The sequence below is a fragment of the Rhododendron vialii genome, chromosome 10a (assembly GCF_030253575.1).
Source record: "Rhododendron vialii isolate Sample 1 chromosome 10a, ASM3025357v1".
Classification (NCBI taxonomy): Eukaryota; Viridiplantae; Streptophyta; class Magnoliopsida; order Ericales; family Ericaceae; genus Rhododendron; species Rhododendron vialii.
In genome coordinates, this window is record NC_080566.1 from 5,322,852 (window position 1) to 5,349,783 (window position 26,932).

Consider the following 26,932-nt stretch of genomic DNA (forward strand, 5'->3'; position numbering starts at 1 on the left):
GTGTATGAAGTTTGACAAGTGCAACGGGAAGCAGATGGGTGTGCAGATATGCTTGCTAAACAACCAGATGAGCTAAGAGCCATATCTATTTCACCGTTATTTGAATCCACCAAAATATTATCTTTGACCATCTCTACCTAAATATCGAGTATACCTTGTACAAAATTCCCCAGGCAGAGGAGATTGAGAGAACACAAGTATTATGAGAGCATCTCCAATGCATCCTCCATATCTCCATATTTTATTCTATGAAAACACCTTTTTGCAGGGCAAATTTGGAGGATGAAAAAGGTTTGGAGGACCAAAATAGGAAGATATATATGTAGGAATGAAGGATAGATTGGAGCAAATACATTCTCCAAACCACCTTTTTCCACCTTTCTAGAAGAGTAAAATATGAAAATTTAGAGGAATGAAAGATGCATTGGAGATGCTCTGAGAGAGATTTAACGTGTGCCTTCGAAGCGAGTTTATGCCATTTGAACATTAACGTTCAAATAGGGCCGCCACAGTACAATTGCTGCAAAAATTGAAATAAAAAAAAGATTTGACCCACATTCTCTCTAGCTCATAGAAATTGGATTGACCAAAACAGAACTCCCAATTGAAAATGTCACTGAATTTGTGAATAATATCGATAGTTGCACCTCAGATTGATATAGCAAACTTTATTCGCCTCATGTCACACACTGGAAAAAACTGTTTTGATCACAATAATGTAATGCCAAATCGATACGAACGCTTCCCTCCATGCAGTCATAATCCGACCACGGCCTAAACAATCTTCCATCGCACCTTACGATCTTGGCCCAGTACCCAAGATCCGCCCGCCTTGGAAGCCATGCAATGCAGCCTGAGCAAAGTCGTAACACGTAAGCTTTTATCAATACCAGCCACGTACGTGATTGAGATTTTGTGATGCTTCAAGAGCTTATGCTGAGTAGAATGCCAACTAGAAAAATTAACCACTGAATTAGAGAAATATACAGGAGCTAAGATGTTCTACAGAAGCACCAACTAGTTTATGATAGAACATGATGCAACAAAATAACATTTTGCTCTGAAAAGGAAACTAAACGGAACTATGAATTTGGACAATTGCAAGTGAAAAATGCAAACTTCTTGGCATTAATACGTTAATCAGCCCGACGTTCAGGTTTCTTCTACAGAAAAATTAGGCTTGTGTAGCTCAGCATTTAACCATATGGAATGCACCACCATAGGACCAATTGAAAAGGCGATTCTTCGTTGATCTATAAAATTTAGAAATATTTTTTTTCTATCTTTTGAAAAAAAATATCCTTGTCAACATTCCCATCTCTATTTTGAAAAAGATAATTTCCCAAATCAGAAAAGAATACAAAGCGCACATTCTAAAAGAAAGATGGGAGATCAAACCTGCATTCCTGTACATGCTTTTGTCTGTTTGTTATCAGTCAGCTGACTTTCGAACTCTGGAAATAAAAACATTGGAGAGCTGCGGTCATCGCCTAATACGAAGTAAAAAAAAGAAGTGAACTGCATGACATTGAAAAAGAATTTAACATTCTGGCCTAAACAAGCACCAACTTCACAGGCAAACAACTCAATATGTAAGAGAATTAACAAGGAAATGCTTACTATATCTAATTTCTTCATGTTAATATTCCACCTCATGCCTAATCACCATGTATTTGGTGCTGATTTTTCAGCTTGTAAACATGAGTTTCAAATGGCACTGCGGTTCCGAACGATCTTCGAATGGGCACCAAGGCCAATGTCGCCGATTGTGTTATATCCAGGAGAAAGAAACTTGCAATTGGATACGTCACAAAAAAACGGATCGATCTAACCGTCGACAATCTTTGATGATTCCATGGAAATATCTTATAGAAGAATTCACCATCACTTTTGTAAATGAATTTCAAGTTTTCAGGATTTCGTCATGCTTAGGGAAAAAAACAAAAACTTTTGTCAAAGAAAACTTACACTTCTGGTTTGACTACTGGAATTGAAAAGTAAAGATATATAGATCTACAAGATTTCAGAAAAAGTGAAGACAGAGAATTTCATAAAAAATGCAAGAGTTTTGGATATCCCAAACGAGTAGTGTTATACCAATTTTTATAATGCATGAATCCATGAAAAAAAAAAAAAAGAGAGAAGAGAAATGGTTGAGAAATTAATATTGGCTAGCTGCAGAATTAATAAGAGAAGAATCAGAAGATGAATGGAATGGATAATGACAGGTCAAATTTTTCTTGGAAGTATTCTATATAGTGCAGAAACAAATACCTGAGGTGGGAAGCTTTGGTTTTCCCTGGTCACATATCATCAAAGCCAGAAAACGCCTAACGTTCTTTTGGACCGAGATAGACTCAGTCCAAGATGGTTTCACCATCGATACTTATACCAGGGACGTGAGCGATCTTATGCCAGTCTGCTCCTTCCTCCCTGCGGCAACGAGGTTTCAGCAATGGACAGCCCTGAATTTGCAGTTCAAAGAGGGAAGCTGGAAGCCCCTCTTCTGGCAAGGATTGGAGCTGATGGCAGTGCCGAATCTGCATGTATTTGAGAGAGCCAAGAAGATGAAGGCCACTTTTGTTCAGTGATTTGAGATTTGGCATACGTTGGATGTGGAGTGATACAAGAGTGGAGGGCAACCCCTCTTCTGGCAAGGATTTGAGCTGAGGGCAGTTCGAAATGTGCATGTTTCTGAGAGAGCCAAGAAGTTGAAAGACCCTGTCGTTCAGTGATTTGAGATTCAGCAAATTTTGGATCCTGAGCGACTCCAGAGTCAAGGGCAGCAACCCCTCCTCTGGAAATGACTCCACCACACCTTCAGATTCACCTTCCAGTAAAAAGCTTGTAAGAAAGGGAAGTGTTTGCAAACCCCAATCTCTCCGGCCACCAACAAGTTTCTTGCAATTCCAGATATGAAGAGCACCTAATTTGGATGGCAAACCTCCTGCAGGAAAAGAATCAATTTCTGGACAATCGGATAACGATAACTGCTGAAGAGATGGAAGGAGGGTGTGCATTTGTTCTGGCAGAGCCTCCAGTTTCTTGCAACTCTGGAACCATAAAGAAGACAGCTTTGGAGCAGGTAATCCTCCACGAGGAAAAGAGACCATATTATTGCAGAATATGATGGAAAGGGACTCAAGTAACTGCAGATTTTGGAGCTCAATCCCGTCTGGAATCAACAAGGTCTCAAAAATTATACATTGTTCAATTCTTAGATACCGAAGCTTTGGAAAAAAACCTAGTGGGAGGGATATGAGACTCTCACAGCCATCCAAGGTCAACCTTTCGAGGGACGCGTAGCAGTTGCTCATCTCCTTAGGTAGTTGGAGCACTAGTTCCGAAAATGACGAAAGTCTTGGACATCTCTCCACCTTCAGCTCCTTCAGATTAGTTAGTGTTAACAGCTCACTTGCAAATTCATTTGCAAAACCTGAAATCTGCAGTGTTTCGACTAAAGACACACCTTGCCACTCCAACTGTATTCCTTGGCATTCCTTCAATACTAGCTTACGTATAGAAGTAGTCCTCGGAAGTGAAGCCACAAGCTCTGGGCATGCCTTTATCTCAAGCCTCACCAGAGAAGGCACCTTCTTCGGTAAGTGTCCGATCAACTTGGGACACTTGATTATCTCAAGCTTTTGAAGCCGAGAAAACTCTCCAGCATCTAATATACACCAATCCACCCACTCTGACATTTCTTCAAAAGATAGAGTCTCCAGAGATTCAAATGATTTTCTTAAAGAACCACTCTCTCCATAAAATTCCTGACCCACGTTCCTTATTCCCGACATTCTTGAAATGGTAAGCTCTTTCAAAGCGCACAATTGACCAAGAGGTGGCAAGGAAAAGCAATTGTTGCAGTTCTCCATACGTAAAGACACCATATAGCAGAATAATTGATCTCCCAACCAAGGAGGAAATCTTGTGCCTCCATAGTTTTTTATCTCGAGGTGCTTCAAATTTGTGTGAGGATCTAGCTTTTCAAGTACATCTGTTTCGTTTTGTGAATCACCGGTAGTGCTGCCCCATTCCAATGCTAACTTTTCAATGTGCTTTTTCTCCCTCATCTTTGCTTCCAATGCATTGCTGCCACTTGTTACATTTTCCAAACCTGAAATGGAGATTGTTCCACGAAGACGATGGAGCTCTTTCAACTCATTAATGCCTGACCCGCTGCACTTTCCCACTACAAAAGCAGTTAATTGTTGGAGATCTTTCAACCTACTCATTTGCATTGGCATCTCTTTCAAGTTAGTTCCACTCAAATCTAGAACACGCAATTTAATTAGTTTTACAATCTCTGCTGGCAAGGTTGTAAGGAGATGACAATTATATAACAATAGTGTTTCTAAATTACACAGGGTACAAACTGATTCAGGTAAATGATTGATTAGGGTGTTGGAGAGGTCCAAAAAGCGTAGATGCATCAAATTGCCAATTGAATGTGGCAACTCTCCAATCTGATATCTCGGCAAAGAAAGCAACCGTAAGTGTGTTAGACTTGACAAAATCTCATCCAAAACTCTTTTGCTCAACCGCCCTTGGCCATAGGTTCTACGATCTATTTGAAGGAACATCCTTAAATACTTAGCGTCCTTAATTACCTTGAACTTTTCAAAGCCATCAAATTGACCTCGAACATACGAGAAATAACGTACCTTTTCAGAAATACCGTGTGGCTTGCCATCGTCTAACCTATAATAGAAATCTCCAACCACAGATTCAGCTAAATCATGAAGAAGATCATGCATGACAAAACGAGAAGTTTTAGCATTTGATCTCTGAAAAAATGACCTGGAAAGCAATTCGTCGAAGCACTCATAGCCTCTTTCTTCCATTGTCTTATTACTTTTGGGCTTCTCCAAAAACCCTTCTGCTATCCAAGTTGAGACTAATTCCTTCATGTCGAATTCATAGTCCTTATTAAATATGGAACAATGAGCAAAACATCTTTTTAAATGGGAGGGGAGATAATGATAGCTCAATCTTAAGGCTGGAAGGATGTTGCTCTTCTCGTCTGATAATTCCCATATGGCACTTTCCAGTATATTATTCCAATCCTTAGCATCTCTTTGGGAGCGCAAAAGACCACCCAGTGTTTTTGCAGCTAAAGGCAAACCTTTACATTTTTTCACTATCTCCATACCAATCTTTTCAAGGTTTGGATGTGCATTGCAATCTCCCTTCCCAAATGCATGTTTGGAAAACAACTTCCAACAATCTTCCTCTGGTAATACCTGCAAACCATGAATAGGAACTGTTTGCATGGCAGATGCAACACTCTCATTGCGCGTCGTAACGATAATCTTACTCCCGTATGCTCCAAATCGGAAAGGATCCAACAAGACGTCCCATTGGTCATAGTTCTCATTCCAAACATCATCCAAGACAATAAGAAACTTTTTCCCACTCAATGAATCCTTCAACTTGACCTGAAGAGAGTTTAGGTCATTTGCATCAGAAGCCCGCCCAGTGACTGCCTCGACAACTGTTCTTGTGACCCTTAAAACATCAAATACATCGGACACACAAACCCATGATTTCATACAAAAGTGCTCATCCACTCTACCATCATTGTATAAAAGTTTAGCAAGGGTGGTCTTACCCACCCCACCCATCCCCACTATCGGAACTACATCAAAAGCAGTACTTCTTTCCCCATCTGAGAGCAACAATTTCATTATCTCCTCCTTGTCATTCTCCCTTCCGTAAACACATGATTCATCCAGCAAAGAAGTTGTCGGGAACCTGTGAGACCAGTTCTGTTCAACGACTTCTCTTAAACCAAGTTCATCTTTCTCTTTCTTAAAATCTTCTAATAGATCAATCATCTCCTCCATTTTGGACTCTATCTCAGAGTCAAATGAGTCGGTGGAAGTCGAGATTGGAGCTCGTACCTGCAGGTTTGGGCTGATTTGGTATTCGGCTTCCACTTTGCACCGCAAAGCCTCGGTAGCAATCTCGTCCACTAAGTCGTCAGCGTGGTAGACAGCATCTTTAAGCTCGTCCAACCAGTCTTTCACAGCTTGATCCGTAATCTGCTTGTTCTCTGCATCGTTGAGCACCTTGTTAAGTCCAATCAATTTCAACTTCATCTTCTTGAGGAGCCTTCCGTCATGCTTTCGGCCCCGGAAGAAGTTTATGAACTCGCGGGAAGCCAAACGATCTAATAGCACCTGAAGAGAAGCAGAGAGAACTGCCCCTCCGACCAATGCCTCAGCCATGTTTTTTTTTTTTTTCTCTTTTTTGGTTTTGCAGACAGGGTAAAGATGTTATGATCGAAAAGAAAGGAAATAGAGACTCTGCAAGAAACCAAGATTGATTTGCTCAATGGAAGCCTTTGCAACCTTCAACTGTTATTTCAATAACGGGCAAAGTCAACCTTCAACTGTGGTTATGTTATATGCGGATACTCCCTCATAATTCAAAACTGACCACATAACTTATCCGTAGTTTTGAAAATTTGCGGATAGACCCCCTACCGTTATGTTTTCCATCCATATTAACGGATACAACATTAAAAGACCGATATACCCTCATCATGTCCCTTGATTCTTCTTTCTTTTTAAATCTAACCAGACCATCTTCTATACCAAAAATTGAATCCAAACCATTGATATTGTAAATTTTGACGAGGACTACATTTATGCCAAAATTCAAGTCAATCAAAAAATGAAAAGCTCATGGTCGAATGGATTTTGTTATGAAATTAAAATTTCAAATTTGAATTTACTAAAAATTAGATTACTGGGTTATTGATGCCTGATCGAGATGATTTTTTTATAGATATACTCTATTCTTTATTTAATACATTATGACCGACTCAAATTACATTCTAGAGGCGTTTGAGATACACCTCCGTTAATATAGATGGAAAATATGACGGCAGGGGGTCTAAACTCACAACCAAACTAAACTCCACCCATTACCCCTCTTTTTTAAGTTTTCGTTTTGCGTGAAGGATGATCTTTTTGGGACAGTGGTGGTAATTAAGTTAAAAAACAACTCCCTTTTTTCTCTTTGTTTCTTTAAGCTTAACGTACACAGTCCAGGAATTCTAGCAAACCACAGGCAAGTAGATGCAAACAAAGCCAGCTAGTACAAAATTCAAACACTTTCTGCATATGGCAAATGCCTTTTATATTATCACAAGCAAAAGAATACAACATCGTACTAAACATTGGAACACTCTTGTAGCCTTATACATTACAGATACTTCCATTTTTGTTTGGAGAGAGAGAGAGAGAGAGAGAGAGAGAGGGGAGAGAGAGACCCATTTTGACAGGATAACTCTCACCTCATTCACCGTCCATCACTTCCTGTGGCGACTGTGCAATGATCTTGGGGATCCCTCAAACAAATCCAAGAAGAAACTCTCTAAATCCTCAGCACTATACTTGATGCTCTTGTCGCTGAGATTGCTACAATGTCTCCCTACAAATTTCCTATAAGCTTGGATCACTTTAACTGATGCCGAGATTCGCAGATCCTCCCGGAGCTGGTCATCTGGGATTAACCACGCCGTTTGGATCTTGTAAACCTCTTCAAACGCGACATAAAAGCCCTGCATCCTCTCTTTCAGAAGAGTCTTCGACACAGAATTCAAACTGGGAATCCCTTCATCCCTTAGCAATGACAGGATTGAACTCCAAGTGGCTCGCTCATAATTCATCGCTTGCTGTTTGAATTTCCTAATGTGCTCACGAATCCACTCATCCCCTAAAATAGTTCTTAGCTCAGAATGCTTGACCTTTTGAGTCATGTAATGGGTGTTATTCATCAAGAAAAGGTGGCGAAGGGAATCTTCCTCGTATAATTTGGACTTATCATCAAGGTTGCACAGTAGAATTGAAATGAGGGATCGAAAGTGTAGAGCCGTTGGAGAAACACAAAAACTTGACCTTGCACTTGCACTTGAATTATCCTCCTCGGTTGAATCTAAATCAGGTGAAAATGAAACTGTTGGAGAAACACAAAAACTAGACCTTCCACTTGAATTATCCTCCTCAGTTGGATTTAAATCAGGTGAAAATGAAACAGTATTTTCTTTACCAGAGTCTTTGAGAATCAAATTTAGGATTTCACCGTAATCCGTTAGGTGATTGATATAATTCATGATGTATCTAGTGAGAGGGTGAATTCCTCCTCTGGGAAAAGGGGTTGTAGATTTGTCTGAGGCAACAAGATTCTCAAATTCAACAAAAGTTGCCTTCACACAATACCCTAATTGCCTTAGGACATCTTGGCATTCGTTTCTCACATGAGAATCTGTCTCATCAGGATATAAAGCATCTATATCGGGGATAAGATTCGTGAGCACCTCATACATGTCAAGAATACGGAACAACTTCTCTGGTTGGTGGTGAGGGCCACTGGCAATAGCTTTGGCAAAATTCAGCAGTTGAAGCATTGAAGACTGTGATGCCTCAATGAAACAAATCGAACTATGCAAATCAACCCCTCCAAAAATCTGGTCACTCAGCCTCTTTTCACGGGCAAGATGCACCCGCACGAAAATCTTCATCGCCCAAATCCACCTTCTGATTTGGGAATTCAAAGCACCCCACTCCATATTAAGCACATCCTCAATGCTCAGTTTCTCCACTTCAAGCATGAAGAGACAGTCGTCCAAGGCATCCTTCTGGACACTGATAAAGGCCTGCCTGCATTCCTGATCATGATTTGAATCGAACATCAACTTGGCAATGCATTTCAGGGGGGGAATCACAGATGGGTGGACCAAATGGATGACGAAATCCTTAGAGATCCTTCTGCTTAGACCATCCCTCTCAACCAAGTCCTCAACTGATTCATCCCAAAAAGATGAGACCGACCCCTTGTTTTCAACATCCTCTATGCTTGACCTCAAAGATACAAACGGTTCATCCCAAAAAGACATAACCAACCCCTTGTTTTCAACATCCTCTTTGCTTGACCTAAAAGATACGTCCTCCTGCTCAAATAGTTGCCTCTTTTGGACCAGCAAGCGCCGAAACTCTTCCTCAAGCCTCACCATTGCCGTGTGAACAACATCATAAGCCCTACGAAGAAGTTCACTTTCTTCACCATCTCTATCCAAACACAAACTCTCTAGGGTTTCGGTCAACTTTTGGGCTTCATCCACAGCCTTAACATAATCATATGCTTCTTCAGAGCCACAATCATAAATCATAGACTCTTCTACCTCCCAATTCATGACTTTATCTTGGATGATATTTAGTCGCTCCTCGATCTCACCTAACCACCCCTCTTCCTCATCCTCCTTTTTGTTTTCACTAAGTTTTGTTACGGAGGACAATTTGGTGCCTAAATCCGCCAAGATTTTCCTTGCATCACTCGTCAAATTCATGCTACTTTCCAATGCTATTACAATTTTCTGGGCAGCAGCAATTAAATCTTCTTCTCCTTCCAATGTTGGAGTTGCTGATTTACAGTCTTCCATAGCATATAAATTTTACACAAACAGGAACCCTAAAACCAAAACCTAAAAAATACCCCCAAAAAAACCTTGAAAGTAAAGGCTACCCTCTTAAATTGATGCCAAATCGCTTCTTTCCAATAAATTTGACAAATGGAAAATTGGGTATTTCCCAATAGTTCCACTGAAAAGGGTATCAGGAATATAGCGCAGGATCAAACAATTTCAAACAAGATCCAACTAGAACTCTACTATTAACAAATCAAGATTCATCAAGGTTCTAGGTATACAATCCCAATTTCTCAAAGAGTGAATCAAAGAAAATAGAAAGGAGGTTCAAAAGGGCAAAACCAAAGAAGTAGTTCAGTAAATTTCTCCAACAAAAACTGAATTCGAAAGTGCCATGAGCAAGAATCAAAGGAGCTGAAAATTTGTACAATTCCAAACAAAACTTTGTGGAAAAACTATTTACCCAGAATAAACTTTATGGAAAAAGATCAATACTAACATGTACTGTATACATCTATATACACTCATGTATAAAATATAGGTATACAGAGCAGCGATTGGGTAGAGAAAGAACAAGAAGGGAGAAAGAGACTGACCCTTTCGGAGACATGATCTGAGGAAAACGGTTTTCGAAGGTTTCAAGCTTTAGATTTGTTGAAGATATATGCTCTGTTTTGGAGTTTTTTTTTTAAGAGTATTTTATCCTTCAGACTATGGTAAAAATCAGATACACCCCCTCATCTATCACTTTTTATTACTTAACCCCTCTCATCTATAAAATCCATTTCTTCCACCCCTTATCTATCAAATGTTATCACTAAACCCCCTTACTTGAAAATTCCGTTCATTTTTTGGATGGAAATTGATAAAAAGTGAAACACAAGTCAAATATACCCTCCATTTTGGAGGAAAAATTCCCTCAACTATTGCCCTATATATCCCTCCTGCCTCCAAACCAAAACCTAGATTATCCAAGTTCGTTGATAGTTAGGTAGATAATGAAACAATGTGTCAACTTACTTACTTGCCCTTACAAGTTCTTTTAATGTCCAAGTTATTTTTGTGGCTACTAGTTATTAACAGTTACTAAAAGCATTGCACCAAAATAGTTGAAAATTTAATCAAAGAACTTATAAAAACACAATAAAGAAACCTGCGTAAAAAAAGTTCTATAGCACTGCCAATCAAAAACAAAAGTTCAATAGCACAACTATCAAACTTGAACAAAAGAGATTTTCTTGAGAGGAATGTGACGGCTCTCTTCAACTTCGTTCATTTTGGACGATTGTAAAACATTTTTTTTGTTTTGAGATACGGAGGGATAATTGTGTAACTGGGTTAGGGGATTAATTATATATGAACAGGGTTGGAGGTACTGGATTAACAAGTCACGGATTAGTTAATCTGGGCAAATAGACTATTGAACCGGATTAAAAAGCTAACAAACAGGCTCTTAGATCACTTAAATTCATTTCCCATAGATTTGAGCCAAAAAAAGGTACCAACACATAATTGCTGATGTGGCTTGGCTATAGCCATTTATTAAGACAAATTTGCCAGAAAATGGCTCATTTTTTGACCACTGAAATGCCTGTCCATTGGAGGGTAACAAATGACATTGAAGCCAAAATTTGGCTTTCTCTGCTCAAATGGCCATTGGAGATGCTCTAACTCAAGGGTTTGGGAATGAGGTGGGTGAGGTTTGAAACCACCACTTATAGTGACTACATGGTGCTTTGGACTAGCACTCCACTTGCATCAAATTCTCTACTTGATTTGTATAGGTTATACTTCCTCCCAAGTGGACTTTGTAGTTATTAACCAAATCAGCCACGCCATTCTACGTGAGGAATTTTGTTATAACTTAGCGTATTTGAGTCAGCTTACTTGCATGTCGATTAATTAAGTTATAACCCAAATCAGCCTTGCCATTCTATGTTGGGATTTTTTTTCATAACTCAGTTTATCCGAGTCAGCTTAGCCACACGTCGATTAATTCCTGAGTGACTAATCTGGTAATTTTTTTTTTTTTTTGGGTAACTTAAAATTTTATTAACCAACCACAAGAAATCCTCGAGTACGACCAAACAGCCAATCAAAACAAACAAGGACACAAGGCAGAAGCCTTAATCCCTAGACCTGCTAAGAATGGAAGAAGTAATATTCCAGTCGTTGCAAACAACAGCATTAATTAGCAACTATAGCAGAATTAATATCAGCAGCAGAGCAATACTTCTGGGTCAAAATCCTTGAATTTCTTTCAAGCCAAAGGTGATAAACAGCAGCTGCCAAACCCAGTTTATGCAGCGATGTCCTGAAACCTCTACCTTTGGAATGAAGACTAGCCCATCCAATCTCAAAGTCCCAATTGTTGGAAAATTGGCTGCTGCAATTCTGAACTGTTGGCGAAACCTCCACAAATGCTGAAATACACTTCGAGTCACGACATAGCCAATTTTCCAACAATCTAAAGACAGTATTCTGCGATGGCGATGTCTCTACAGAAGATGACACAAGACTTTCTGAAATTGGAGCGGTTTGAAGGTGGGAATTTCAGGCGTTGGCAGAAGAAGATGCACTTCTTGCTAACGACCCTGAAAGTGGTGTATGTTCTGACTACTTTGAGTCCGGAGATACCGAAAAATCCAGATGATGAAACTATGGAGCAGGCCCGTGAAAGGGGCAAGTGGGAGAATGATGACTACATCTGTAGAGGACACATTCTCAATGCACTATCAGATGCACTGTTCGACGTCTATCAGAATTCAATGACGGCAAAGGAACTTTGGGATGCACTTAACGATAAGTATCTTTCTGATGACGCTACAAGTAAGAAATTTCTTGTTAATCAGTTTATGAATTATCGCATGGTTGATACAAAGCCGGTCATTGATCAGTTGCATGAGATTCAGTATATCCTCAGTCAGTTTAAGGTTAAGAATATGCATATGGATGAATCTATTGTTGTCTCCTCTGTTATTGACAAACTGCCTGCATCTTGGAAAGATTACAGAAAGGAACTCAAACACAAGACCGAGGAATTTACCCTTGATCAGTTGGCCCAACACCTTCGAGTGGAGGAAGAGACAAGGCGTCAGGAGGGTAAGGATAATTCTACTTCTAAAGTACATGTGGTGGAAGAAAGTTCCAACAAGAAACGCAAGAACAGGGATGGTGATAAGTCTTCTGGTAAGTGGAAGAAGCAGAAGCGGGAACCTATCGACACTGGTTGCTGGCATTGCGGCAAACCTGGGCATCTTAAGAAAGATTGCAAAATCCTAAAAAGGAAGAACTCTGGTGGAAATCCACGAGCATTTGGGGCAAAAAATTCTAAATTCATTGCTGTTGTTTCCGAGGCGAATATCCTCGATGATGCTGGAAGTTGGTGGGTTGATTCTGGTGCGACAAAGCATGTCTGCAATGACAAGAGGCTCTTTACTGAGTATAGTCCAGTTGCAGATGGTACCGTTCTGTTCATGGGAAATGCGTCAACTGCATCAGTTAAGGGAAAAGACAAAGTGGACTTGGAGTTCACTTCTGGCAAGACGCTGACTCTTAGTGATGTGTATCATGTACCGGAAGTTAGGAAGAATCTCGTGTCTGCAAGTCTACTTAATAAGTATGGTTTTAAAGTAGTGTTTGAGTCGGGCAAAATTGTTGTGTCCAAGGGTGGAGTGTTTGTTGGCAAAGGCTATGTAACCGAGGGGATGTTTATGCTTAATATTAATAATACAGTTGTTTCTGCTTATATGCTTGATTCTTTTTCTTTATGGCATACTCGTTTAGGACATATCAGTACAAGGAAAATGGATTGCATGATTAAATCTGAACTAATTCCTAAATCTGATAATGATATGGTTGATAAATGCAAGATTTGTTTGGAATCAAAGATAACCAGATTGCCATTTCCAAAAATTGAGCGAACTTCTTCATTACTTGAATTGATTCATAGTGATGTATGTGATTTTCATAGCACTCCAACTAGAGGCGGAAAACTTTATATGGCAACATTCATAGATGATTATTCAAAATTTTGCTATATCTATTTGCTTCATTCCAAAGATGAAGTACTTGATAAATTTGTTGCATATAAGGCTGAAGTTGAAAATCAATGTGGTTTGAAGATAAAACGTCTTAGGTCTGACAGGGGTGGTAAATATCACTTCTCTGATTATTGTGAATCAATAGGGATAATTCATGAAGTAACTGCACCTTATACACCACAACAGAATGGAGTGGCCGAAAGGAAGAATAGAACTTTATGTGAGATGGTAGTTGCTATGCTAAGCAATGCGGGATTAAGTAAAGGTTTATGGGGCGAAGCCATACTTACCGCTGCTTATATCCTGAATAGAGTACCTCTCAAAAAGTCTAACATTAATCCATATGAACTCTGGTAAAAAAGGAAACCAAACTTGAGTTATTTTAAGACTTGGGGATGTAGGGCGATTGTGAGATTGCCTGGACCTAAAAGGAAGAAATTGGGTCCAAAAGGAATCGAGTGTGTATTCCTTGGATATGCTTTGCATAGTAAAGCATATAGGTTTCTGGTGGCCGAGCCTAATGATGTTGTGTCCATCAACACCATCATTGAATCTCGAGATGCAGTGTTCTATGAAAATAGATTTAACAGAATTCCAAGGTTAAAATCTAGTAAAGATTTGGAATCTAATAAAGATTCGGAAGAATTTCCTTTGATGTCCGAAAAGGACATCGAGCCTTTAGAGGTTCCAGTTGAAGGAAATGAACCTGAGGAACAAGTTGAATTGAGAAGGAGCAAACGAGTTCGGACGGAGAAAACGTTTGGTCCTGATTTCATAGTTTATCTAGTTGAAGGCACTAGAGAGACTTCATGTGCTCACAATGTATTTTCACTTCACGTTGAAAATGATCCTTTGACATTTGAGGAAGCAATGAAATCGCAAGACGTGGCTTTCTGGAAAGAGGCTATCCAAGATGAGATGGACTCTATCATGGGTAATAATACATGGGTTCTGGCGGATTTACCACCTGGTTCTAAGCCAATTGCTTGTAAATGGATTTTCAAGAAGAAAATGAAAATTGATGGAACTATTGATAAGTTCAAGGCCAGACTTGTAGCCAAAGGCTTTACCCAAAAAGAAGGTATTGATTACTTTGATACCTATGCCCCGGTTGCTAGAATCTCAACAATTAGAGTTTTAATTGCTCTAGCTTCTATATACAAGTTTGAGATACACCAAATGGATGTCAAGACTGCATTCCTTAATGGCGAATTAGATGAGGAAATCTATATGAAGCAACCAGAGGGGTTTGTTGTGCAAGGTTATGAGCACAAAGTTTGCAAGCTTATAAAGTCTCTTTACGAACATAAGCAAGCACCTAAGCAATGGCATGAGAAGTTTGACAAAGTGGTTTTGTCAAATGGTTTTACAATACACCAGTCTGATAAGTGTGTGTATAGTAAATTTAATGGCAAACGAGGAGTCATTATCTGTTTGTACGTAGATGATATGCTTATTTTTGGTACAAACCAAGAGAGCATTCAGAGTACAAAAGATTTTCTTTCTGCTAATTTTAGTATGAAAGATATGGGTATTGCTGATGTAATATTGGGTATAAGAATTAAAAGAAGTGGTGGTCACTTGATTCTATCCCAGGAACATTACATTGAGAAGATTTTAAAGAAGTTTAATCACTTTGAAAGCAAACCGGTGTCTACTCCGTATGACTCTCAATCGCCATTAGATCTTAATGAGGGGAGAGCGGTGTCACAACTAGAGTATTCTAGAGTGATTGGCAGCATGATGTATGCCATGACAAGTACAAGACCGGACATTGCATATGCGGTGGGGAGACTTAGTAGGTATACTAATAATCTTGGGCATGTGCATTGGCATGCAGTATATAGAGTACTGCGGTACCTCAAAGGGACTATAGATTATGGAATAGTCTATAGTGGATATCCTTCGGTTCTCGAAGGATACACTGATGCTAGTTGGATTACTGAGCGGAATGATCACTCGTCAACGAGTGGTTGGGTGTTTACACTTGGTGGAGGGTCAATCTCCTGGAGATCTAAGAAGCAAACGTTGATAACAGACTCGACCATGGCAGCCGAGTTTGTAGCATTAGCTTCTGGTAGTAAGGAGGCAGAATGGCTGAGAAATCTGTTACTGGAAATTCCAGTGTGGCCTAAGCCTATGCCACCTGTATCGCTGCATTGTGATAGTCAAGCTACGTTGTCACGAGCGTATAACCAAGTGTATAATGGAAAGTCCAGGCATATTGGACTAAGGCATAGCTATGTGAGACAATTGATTGTTGATGGGGTGATAACCATTGATTTTGTTAAGTCAAGTCAAAACTTGGCGGAACCTTTTACGAAAGGCCTTGCAAGGGATTTGGTGTTGAAAACATCAAAGGGAATGGGACTTTTGCTCAATTAGTTTAATCACTCCTGGTGGAAACTCAACTCAACCGGTTGATACTCTCAATCTCTTGAGTTCAATGAGAAACTACACCATATGTCGTGATTGAAAACACTTTAAAGCTATTTTACACATTCCAAGGTAAAGTGTTTTGTACCTATAATGTAAATACAAGGGAGGTTGAACTACTTAGTTCTTAATAGATTGTTTTGTGCTAATGTTATAGGAGCACGGATAGCGATCTACCTATGTGAATGTGGAGGTGGTGCTGCTTCTTATAGGTCACAGGGGCTAGACCTTAGAGCGTTCATGAAATCAAGATAAAAGACCCAAGGCCAGTTCACGGGTCAACCGATTGGGATATCTGCACTATTTGGAGGATTATGTGTGAGACACGTCCGGTTGGTCGACAGAGGACAACTAGTTCAAAAACACGTCTACTATGCTGCCCTGACCAGCTTTGATATGTTTTCACTAAGTGAATAGTTGAAGTCGCAAGACACTATTTATGTATGCATAAACCTTGTAATAAGAACCGAGAATATTTCATCTGTATTTCGAAAATGGTGGGGGATTGTTAGAGATTTTCAAAATAAAAGAGTCGTCGTTTTGGTTTTGTAAAATTCATTGTTTCCTTAGAATGCTTGTTTTCTTCTTTGTGAGCTTTGTCCCACATTGGTAAGCTGAGAGATGTTGGAGTGGTATATATTAGGAAACATTCCTAATATAAGTAACTAATGATCTAGTGTGGTGCAACCCTTTGGTGCTTCGCACCATACCGGCAGAGCCGGTACACACTCACGCACGCACGCACGCACGCGCGCTGCGTGGGCAGTGTGGCGTGGGCTGTGGTGCATTGTGGCGCTTTAGCGGCGCACTTAGCACGTCAGCGCTAGGCGCCTTATTGGCGCCATTTCTTATTGCGACTTGGCAGTAAGGTGACGCTGACGTGGATGACACGTGTCACACGCGTGGCAAGTTAGTCACACGGAGCGGTTTCCAATCGGGTGCAACTCGAGCCTACGGGTGCGTTGGTTCGTAGAGTTGCGATCTTAGCCGTCGGCTGCGAATGGGCTCGATCCAACGGATTGGATCAAATCCGATTGGGTGTGAGTGAAACAGCACACCAGTTCGGTGTGACTGGGTGTGACTGATCGATATAGACCGTAGGATCCGATCCAACGGTCAGATTAGATCGGGTGCATACCCATTCTCAATGGGTGCGTAGTGGCCTATAAATAGACCACTACTTAGAGCGCTAGGCGCCTTATTGGCGCCATTTCTTATTGCGACTTGGCAGTAAGGTGACGCTGACGTGGATGACACGTGTCACACGCGTGGCAAGTTAGTCACACAGAGCGGTTTCCGATCGGGTGCAACTCGAGCCTACGGGTGCGTTGGTTCGTAGAGTTGCGATCTTAGCCGTCGGCTGCGAATGGGCTCGATCCAACGGATTGGATCAAATCCGATTGGGTGTAAGTGAAACAGCACACCAGTTCGGTGTGACTGATCGATATAGACCGTAGGATCCGATCCAACGGTCAGATTAGATCGGGTGCATACCCATTCTCAATGGGTGCGTAGTGGCCTATAAATAGACCACTACTTAGCAGAATCCAGTGCTGATAATTACACATAATCCGAATTTCTCCCACATCTCTCTCTATATTTTCTAGCATTCATTCTGCGTTCTGTTTTGCTGCAGAAAATAGAACACAGTGGTTCTCGGTTCTTGTATTCGTTCAAGCAGATATTCTGTCCGTTTCGTTAGTGCAAACGAAAACGGAAAGAACTTCAAGTTCGGGGTTCGATTTATCTTGAAGGCAGGTTTGCTGTAACCCTTTGCATACCGGTATTGGTGGGGGCAAATACTGTCTTTAGAAAAGCGACATAGTCGTGACTCGAAGTGTATTTCGGGACGTCTCCGAAATCAAATTTCTCCTCCACACATCAGCCCACACAATCTTTGAAAAACTGCAGTCAAAAAACAGGTGCGCATGACGCTCATCGCTTCGTTGGCACAAAAGTTTTTTTTCTTTTTTTTTTTTTTGCAGTAAACTAGTAACCCTTGCATGTGGATAGGTTATGACTTATGTTACATAATTGGATACATTCTGCAATTAGATCACAATTAACTAAACAAGGCTCCCTTTCTTTGCAGGACCCTGGCAAAGCAATTAGGTAGGCAAACAAGCCTAGCAGAGCCGGGTTTTTGGTTGTTCGGGCTCGGCTGGTTTAAAATTCCGTGAACTCAAGCTCGAATAGAGCCCAAATATTCAATGTTGAGCTCAATTAGTGTTTGAGAACTCGAGTTAGGTTGGGTTACTAAATGAGTCATAATAAATGAGCCAAGCTCATACATGTATATGAGATGGGCTACAGCTAACCCGAGCTCTGCTCATTGTTTTACCAAACGAGCCAAAATATTTGTCCAAGCTCAGCTCATTAGCTAAATGAATCAAGCCTCGCCGAGCTTCGAGCTACTCACGAACAACTCGGTTTGTTGGCAGACTTAATAGCAATATACTTGTCAGCATAAACTATGCAGAAAAGGATAACACACAAAATTTTCAAATTTTGGAATTGCAGAAGCTACAAGGAATACATATTGGATATGTTCATATGGCATGCATCCGCCTACTTCGGATAATATAGGCTGATATAACACACAAATAATCGTGGCGGAGGCTCAAAGTTTCAGTACATATAGCGATTTGGGCATTTTGGATTTCAGTTCGGGAAAAAGAAAAAGAAAAATTCGGTTGCTGCATAACATACAAATTTTTTAAATTGGAATTGCAGAGGCTAAAACGTGATTTCCAGTAAAAAGCTACCAAAGCCATTAGGCCAGGAAAATGAGGCTTGAACAAACATAAACAGTCAATAACATGAAGTAACACCCTTCACCCTTTGGGTGATTTCTCCTCAACCATAGCTTCAACCCAACACCTAAGAGTTACCCACCAAACTGAATTCCACTTCTTTCTTTCCAATCCCATCCCTTGCCCTCTAACCAACAATTTCTTTTTTCTTGAAAATATTTCGAATAATGAAGGTTCTTTCTTTACCTATCTAACCAGCGCACAATATAGAAAAAGACCAAGGCTGTGTTTGGATCGAGGATTCACAGAGTTATTTATGGAGGAAAAGAAAAAGATAATTGAAAAAAGACGAGTTTATTCTTTGGTTTCGCCGTCATTCTTCTTTTCTCAATAAACCCCTCCGCAAATCTACGGTCCAAACACAGCCCTAGCGTGATCACAATGCAGATATGATTCAAGACTTCGGAAGCGGCTCTCCTCTTAGAAATGAATTGAACAACTGAAGCGCTGCTCTTGGCTTGAAAAGTGGTACCTCGTGCCCTGCTCCTCTCACTGTTGCAAATGTCAGCCCTTCATATACCTCTGTCCACCCTCCCACCTTCACAAAAAGAAACACTTATAACTGAGTTATCATAACGACAAAAGGGCCGCCACAAGCGGAGAGGCTGTTTTCGCATCTTCAAGTCAAGACCAACAGGTCACATCAAAGAAACTACTACAGAACACAGGAGAAAAATGAGGATAAATGACTGACCTGTCTCTTAACATACCAAGGGTACCATGGAACCTTGGTAGATAACTTGAGCTGTGCCAGGGAATACCTAGTGGCGGTGACCGGTACTACCGAGTCGATATCACCACTAAAATAGAAAATAAAAACACAGTTTAAACAAATTCGCCGTCAAATTCTGTAGCCTATAGTATATGTTTATATTGAGAAAGGTGATTTCATTAAAGTGAAAGGTTCCAACCTGAAAACCCAAATCCTCAAACCAGCAGCAATCAACTCCCGGTATATTGGAAGGATCGACACATCGGTATCGTTCCAATTTCGATTCAATTCTTCGCTGTAATATTTTTACGTTTCCGGTTAGCACCAAGTTTAAATTAAACGAAACGCAGATCCAAGACTTTCAAGTTTCATGCATGGAGCTAAAATGGGAAGAAAATAATCTTTGATTCACCTGCATGCAGTCCATTTATAAGGAATTTTGGTAGTGTTGGCATGGAGAGCTTTCTGCACATCTGGTCTGTTGTAGTAAGCCTCTGCATATTTTTCTGTGCAGGGATCGTACCCCGAAATCTGCCTGAATATCTGAAGAAATTCCAAACAGGGATATTGGTATCACACAACTTAAGAGTGAACTGTAGTTCTCTTATCATGGAAAGACACGATTACGGTCAAAACACGACACAGACACACGTACACGCTGTTCTTTCGAAAATTAGGGAACGGTACATTGGAGACAAGTTGGGTATAACAAGTACATTTGTAGAGGTATGTATATGCATAAGCTCATAACATTATTTCTAGAAGGTTAACTGTAGAAAACACATATATTGTTAGTGTGACGAATATATCCAAGACCATAGCATCGACGTTGTTAGACTCTATCCCACATGCTCACCGAAGCCACACAATCTCGGTTAGTATAATCTTAGAGGTTTTAAGTTGGAACCCTCCAAAGAATCTAACATATACTCATTTCGACCGAGTCTCAAGTCCCGAAAATTGCATTATGACCGTATAATGTGTCTACAGCGTGTCTATGTTTGTCCCCAATGCGTTGAACTACATAACAATAACAAAAATTAGACACATACTTGGCCGTGTCCGACAAATGTCCGAACATGACCGTGACACATGAGTCATCTTTCTTAGGCAGCTGCTATAAGTCGAAAACTATACAGATTTCAAAAAAAAAAAAACTGAGAAACAAATGCAGAATGTTATACTGACAAAAGTACGTTTGTTCTAAATTCGAAAACAGAGAGGTTAATAATATTCACACAATTCAAGAGAGAAAAAGTTCTCTACCAAGTGACACGGACATTGGACGCAGGACAACACAGATATGCGTATATCTGGTTTTTTCAAATATTAAGACACAGACACGTTGAAGATATTAACTATATTTCTAGTGGATACTTGGACGTGTCCGACACGTGTCTGAACAAGACAGTGACATGTGAGGTTTGAAGACGCGCCCATCTTTCTCAGGCAACTGTCAAGGGTGCAAAAAGAAAATGCGTTTATTCTAAAATAGGCAACACCCAGAACATTAAAGAACAGTTTTTGGAAAAAAAAATAAAATTCTCTAGATACAGATTTAGCATGAAGATACCGGATGGGGACGATGAGGCAAATGGATTTTGTGACGGGTGCTAGAAGTACTTCCATCTGAGTTGTTGCAAGGGGGTGCATAAATGTTGTACTGATCGATGTTTCCGAACTCTTGGTCCATGGCATAACTGTACGTGGTTTCACACTGGTTCGATTCCTTTTGCTGGGTGAAATCACAAGTGCTGATGAGTTGATGGTATGTTCTGTCGGAGATCATGGCATGGCTCCACCAGTATGTCACTGTTCCGAGGTTGTCGTAGTAGTTGTCTGTCACTGCATTTCCAACCTGCATCAGTCCATAACCAATGCAATCAAGCGCTATTCGATTGAATTTTGCAAATGTTATAGCATGTTAGAGATTGATGAACATGGAGAAATGTGTGACACAATTGTGTCAATATTCTTTACCATAAATCCTTTCAAATTTATTGGGTGCTTGGACTTGGCATTGTAGGCCACAATTGCTCTTGCCAGCTGAGGGACATAATGGCCGGCGTAGCTCTCGCCAGCCAGATAGACTTCCCGGCTCTTATAACGCGGGAACCGGTTCATCCATCGGATTAGGAATTGTAGCGAGTCCTCCGCTGGATGACAACAAATTCCCATTCGATTTCAATCAATTATCCTTGACAAAAGAAAATCATAATACCATGAAAGATTTTGCGTACAAAACAAAAACAAAAAAAGAGAGATTTTTCTCCAAAATCCACAAGTATTTAAGTATAATTTCAACTTATTAGGTGGCTATTGTGTCGCATGAAATTTTAATTTGTAACCATCCATCAAATAGGACTGCCAAAAATTATTCCTAACTCATTCCTGCTCCTACTTTTTTTTAATAACTAGATGTCCGGGCCAGCCTGCATGCATCTTAACTCATTCCCCTCGACTAATTCTAGTGGTCCAAAGGTTTGGCAAGTTTTGCCTCCATGAAATTTGAACATGCATGCGATTTCGTGGAGAATAAGCACTTACTATCAGTTTTCTCATGCCCACTTGACTACTCTCCCTCCAAATATGGCCTAGAGACATGTAGTCTAAGGCCAACCCCATTCCGTAAAGGAAAACAAGTACGTACTTATTTTTTTAAATTAAAAGTGATGTATTGTGAAAGAATGACTTATCCTAAAACGAAAAATAAGTACTTAAAAATAAAAACCTTAGTGGAACGGGACCCAATTTTCTTACCCACCCAAAAGCATCAACTGTTTTAAATAACTGAAGATAAAAATGGTCATGGATTGATACAAAAGGATCTAGCCTTTTGGCGCCATCTCATGTCAAACCAACAAATTTAATTTAACAAATTTTAACACCACATTTTTATGGATTTGACTTGTCTAAATAAAAACTCTCTTTCTAAATCGATTACGGCCGGGATCGTACCAGTGCGAAGATCACCGGTGTCGAGGAGATCGGACGACCGGTTGCTGTAAGAGAAGCCGACGCCCGCCGGGGTTTCCAAAAAGAGTAGGTTAGCAACGGTGTTCCAAGAGAACTTGTTGAGGTATAGTCCTGAGCCAGCCTTGTTTATCCTGAAAGGGCCTATTTCTTCAGATGCACCATATGCCACAGAGGAACATCCTGGACCTGTGCTTACCATAGCAATTAACGAAATTAACTAATAAACTCATGATGATAACTCTCCTGAATAAACAGAAAGTACACATCAGTATTTTGCTAATTTGAATGAGATGAATCCCCCAAATAATACTACATCTGTCCCAAAATCTTTGATTTTTTTCGATATTCGTGTCATTCTTTAAATTCTTATATCTCCCAATTTATAATATTTTTCATAATTTTAAAAACTTTGTATTATAGATCTAATCAAGAACTATCAAATAAGATCCATATTGCATATTTTTGGAAATTCATATTGAAAGATATAACAGTTTAAAAAACGGCATAAATATCAAAAAAGTCTAAAGATTTGGGTTGGAGGGAGTAAATTTTTCTGTAAGTCCTATATATAGGTAAATATACTATTTGGGTAACTTCGCTATATCTCCCATGGTGAGGTATTAGGGTGGTTGTTACTGAAATATAGCATTTAAGGGTATGTTTGGTTTGATAGAATCAAAATTAGAATTGAATAGTCATTCCAAAGACATACGTATTCTCATGTTTGGTTCAACATTAAATGATGGAATGATCATTCCAAATAGAATCACTATTCACCCTAATAAAGGAATTGTCATTCAATTTATTTGTCATACCAAAATTACCAGTGCACTCCAAAATTCACTATTGTCACATCAAAAATTACTATTGTCACACTAAAATTACTATGGCCACCCAAAAATTAGTATTGTCACTCAAAAAATTACTAATGCCACAGTATTTCATCGCGGATTAGAATGACTATTTTTAAACACAACCAAACTTGGAAATGGAAATGAATATTCCAATCTCATTTCCTACCAATTCCATTCCAACCTCAATTCTATTCCATTATTAATTCCATTCCATCGAACCAAACATATGAACATGATCTCATGTTCGTATATTTGGCTACCCTTGTTCTCAATTCATAGTCTAATTTGAATAGGAAAAGGTGGACTAATCATTAGACACACACATATTTTTTTTCTTACACCATGTTGAGGTTAATTGCTACCTCCGATCCAATCAGAGGTCGGAGGCATGCATGATAATTACCATGAAAGGAAGGGAAGGTCTTCAATACTCACTCTTTTAAGGTGTATACTATATGCACCTATTATGTGGTTCATATTATACCACTTCATAAAAAATTATTTGTAGGACCGGTCATTCATAGCATTTTATTTCTTATTGTAACTTTTATACTAAAAATTTGTAACTTTTCATCAATATTGATTCGTAACTTTTTAATAATAGATTCATAACATTTTGGGAATCATAACATTTTGATGTGTTTTAATAAAGGTACATATGATACACATCCAAATAAGGGATACGTATTGTAGTACTTCCCTGAAAGGAAAGACTCCATTTATATATACTTATTATAAATAAACAGGGGCCTTCTAATAAGGTCGCTCTTAGACCTAGAAAATGTGAACGTCAGCTCACAGCCGTTGAATTGTATTTTTAATTGTCTGAATCTACTGAGGGTTATAAACCATTTATTTTTCAGGTCTAAGAGCTAGCGACCTTAGCCGAAGCGGGGTGTATAAATAGATATTAAAACAAACAAAGTACCGGGACACCTTTGTCGTCGATTATAGATATAGAAAATAGTCAAAATACACATCCTGCTTTTATGTCCCTCCACACGCATTCTGACAAAGGTAGCTAAAAAAGAACAAAAAATTAATGAGCCAAACGGCAGTGGCCTCTCAATCAATGGTTGGGTTTGTTTTTAGTTGCTTTCAAAGCATTTAAATCTTCACTGCCTTGCTCCATGCAATATAAATGGAGAGAGAGAGAGAGAGAGAGAGAGAGAGAGAGAGAGAGAGAGAGAGAGTAGTCATGAATTATTGGGACGTGGGTAGTTAGGCCACGATTGGGAGGGGGGTTTCAATGGTCAGGGTGGCCGAGCAGTTTATGCACACTTCTGCTTAACCCTTTTCCAACTCAGTAAAAAAACAGTTAATCACGTCGAAATTAGAGAATTTACAAGAAATTATTTTGACGCATGCAACATGATTTTGAAAATTAAATCTGATCAATTGTGTAGGGAACAAACTAACCAACCACCGGGATTAACCCTGGGCTAGATGTGCCTGCTTGGAGTGAATCATAGATCTCACGCGTAAATTTACAAGAGGTGGTGGAGGGTACAGCATTTCGCTAGACCAATTAAAGAAGGAATCCAAATTCAAAATTCCAATTCGAGTCTAGGGAGAGTAGAATAATTTCCAATATAGCACTTTCCACATTTGAGATTGACCCAAAAAGATGTCATAGCTACCCTTTGCTCTATTTTTGATTGGAGGAACTTTTGGGAAGAGAGCAACCAAATTTAGGGCTAGAGGTTAAACTGCTATTCAATAAATAAATACTCAGCTACGTCCTTTTTTAAGTGTATATACTACGGTTTTGCATGTCATTTTCAATGACTTCTATTCTGTTATGAAATCAACAATGGAAAATACACTGGTTCAATGGTAACAACTAATAGCCAGCAATCACTTTGAAGCGTATCGGCAGCTAGGTAATTTTTTGGCCCTCGTAACCGTACATCCATTATACGGGTGAGAATGAAAAATCACACGCTTCATTGACTGATTCCCAGAACGTACCACTTTTTTATTAGACTCGCGAACCAGTTTGCTATCGTCACAGCCGACTCTACCACCTCTACTCCACTACGGCCAACTTAGGCACTCTTAAGGAAATTTGTCAATTTCATTTCAATACTTCGTGACTGTTGCAACTTATTCTTGTAACATATCGTTTCGGTACTCTACCGCCTCTACTCCACTACGGCCAACTTAGGCACTCTTAAGGAAATTTGTCAATTTCATTTCGATACTTTGCGACTGTTGCAACTTATTCTTGTAACGTATCGTTTCGGTACTCCCTATACTCTTAACACAGCCAGCAATATCTTTACATGCATATCCTAGTATAGCTATTTAATAGACATTGATCACCTCCTGTGGGTCGCCAGCTCATTTTTCAAAAGGCACGCGGTCTAAGCGCCTCACACCGACAATGGTAAATGACCCAAAATAATTTGATTATAATTCTATTCGTGACGATATAATAAGTATGAGTGAATCAGTCCTAAAATTGAAAACTATGCTACATACGTGCCGAAAACAATAGCTATATGCCAAAGATTCAACATCCTAATAATGCTTTTGGACCACACCCAGAATGAAATTTTGGTTCGCCGTTCACACTTTCTACATATATATATATATATATATATATATATATATATATATATATGGGGTTAGGTAACATTTCTGTAAAATATAAATATTTTCACTTTCTAGCGTAGGATATGAATATGAAACTTGATTATGAAGACCAATCTAGCACCTCAAGTTACTATATCCAAAATATCTGTAGCTCTCTGTTCCCGTGCATTGTCAATAGTAAGATAGCACAAAAGATTTCTTTCGGGAAGAGATTATTGTGCAATCCCGATGTTGAAATTGCACGAGAATAAAGGTAAATGCACTTTTCTGATACGAAGCCATGAAGCTTTGACCTATTATCATCATAAAAACTGTGTTGAGAGAGAGAGATAGATGTGCAGCTAATTACCTCCATTAAGCCAAACGACCAAAGGTTGGGACAAGGGATTTTGAAATGACTCAGTGAGCCAGTAAAAGAGAGCTCTACCGGCTGGCTCATTGACGGTCACGTACCCTGAAAACTGCTGGAATGAGACCTTTGGTTGCCCCGGAAGTGCCAGTATCCGGTCAGCTTCTTCTTCTTCTCCTCCTCCTCCTCCTCCTCCTTCGGCTTGTTTTTCCACTTCGTGTGGAGTGGCAATAGCACAAACATGTACTACCACAAGGGTAAGAATGACCATGGAAACAACAAAGATCTTTCCTTCTGCCATGACCATGGTCTTCCAAAGGAGAGGAAGAATGAGAGAGAAAATGGTATCCTAGTTGTTTGTGTTGTGGACCGTTTCTGTGCTGTCTGCTGTCTGAATAAATAGGAGAGAGGGGGGGCCGGATCCCCTCAATTCGTTTCGAACCAGTTCGGTCCATTTAGTCTATTTGAGTCGTCGAAAACACTTTTGGACGGCTTGGATGCACTAAATGAACCAAATTGGTCCAAAGCCAAATTGACCGGATCCAGTCCCGAGGGGAGGTAGAAGTAGGGGTGTAAACGAGTCAAGCCGAACCGAGCTTTGGCAAGCTCGGCTTCGGCTCGAGCCTTAATGAATCGAGCTTTTGTCGAATGAGCCAAACCGAGTTCGGGAGCTGCTCAGTTCGTTTATAGCCGTAGATAGAAGGAGAGGGATAGGGAG

General features: G+C 39.8%; 3 protein-coding genes across 8 annotated transcripts; all 3 read right to left on the bottom strand.

Moving 5' to 3' along the window:
• Positions 1–575: 575 nt before the first annotated feature.
• LOC131302255 (putative disease resistance RPP13-like protein 1) lies at positions 576–6,371 on the bottom strand. 6 transcript variants are annotated; one of them, XM_058328792.1, is made up of 3 exons: positions 2,275–6,371; positions 1,399–1,454; positions 576–853 (listed from the first exon to the last, which is right to left on the bottom strand). In XM_058328792.1, the coding sequence occupies exon 1, from the start codon at positions 6,228–6,230 to the stop codon at positions 2,358–2,360; it is 3,873 nt and encodes a 1,290-aa protein (XP_058184775.1). In that variant the 5' UTR covers positions 6,231–6,371; the 3' UTR covers positions 576–853; positions 1,399–1,454; positions 2,275–2,357. The 6 variants fall into 6 exon arrangements, with proteins under 6 accessions (XP_058184775.1, XP_058184771.1, XP_058184773.1 ...); XM_058328788.1 differs by having other exon boundaries at positions 576–952; XM_058328790.1 differs by having other exon boundaries at positions 1,399–1,490.
• LOC131302263 (exocyst complex component EXO70E2-like) lies at positions 2,795–10,080 on the bottom strand. Its single transcript, XM_058328805.1, has 2 exons — positions 7,217–10,080; positions 2,795–2,926 (listed from the first exon to the last, which is right to left on the bottom strand). Exon 1 carries the CDS (start codon positions 9,446–9,448, stop codon positions 7,319–7,321), a length of 2,130 nt encoding a protein of 709 aa, XP_058184788.1. The 5' UTR covers positions 9,449–10,080; the 3' UTR covers positions 2,795–2,926; positions 7,217–7,318.
• An 8,538-nt stretch (positions 10,081–18,618) lies between these two features.
• Positions 18,619–26,599, bottom strand: LOC131302275 (serine carboxypeptidase-like 25). The gene is made up of 8 exons (XM_058328825.1): positions 26,215–26,599; positions 22,396–22,599; positions 21,418–21,593; positions 21,011–21,295; positions 19,850–19,980; positions 19,637–19,732; positions 19,420–19,525; positions 18,619–19,263 (listed from the first exon to the last, which is right to left on the bottom strand). The coding sequence occupies exons 1-8, from the start codon at positions 26,519–26,521 to the stop codon at positions 19,120–19,122; spliced, it is 1,449 nt and encodes a 482-aa protein (XP_058184808.1). The 5' UTR covers positions 26,522–26,599; the 3' UTR covers positions 18,619–19,119.
• Between the last annotated feature and the right edge of the window lie 333 nt (positions 26,600–26,932).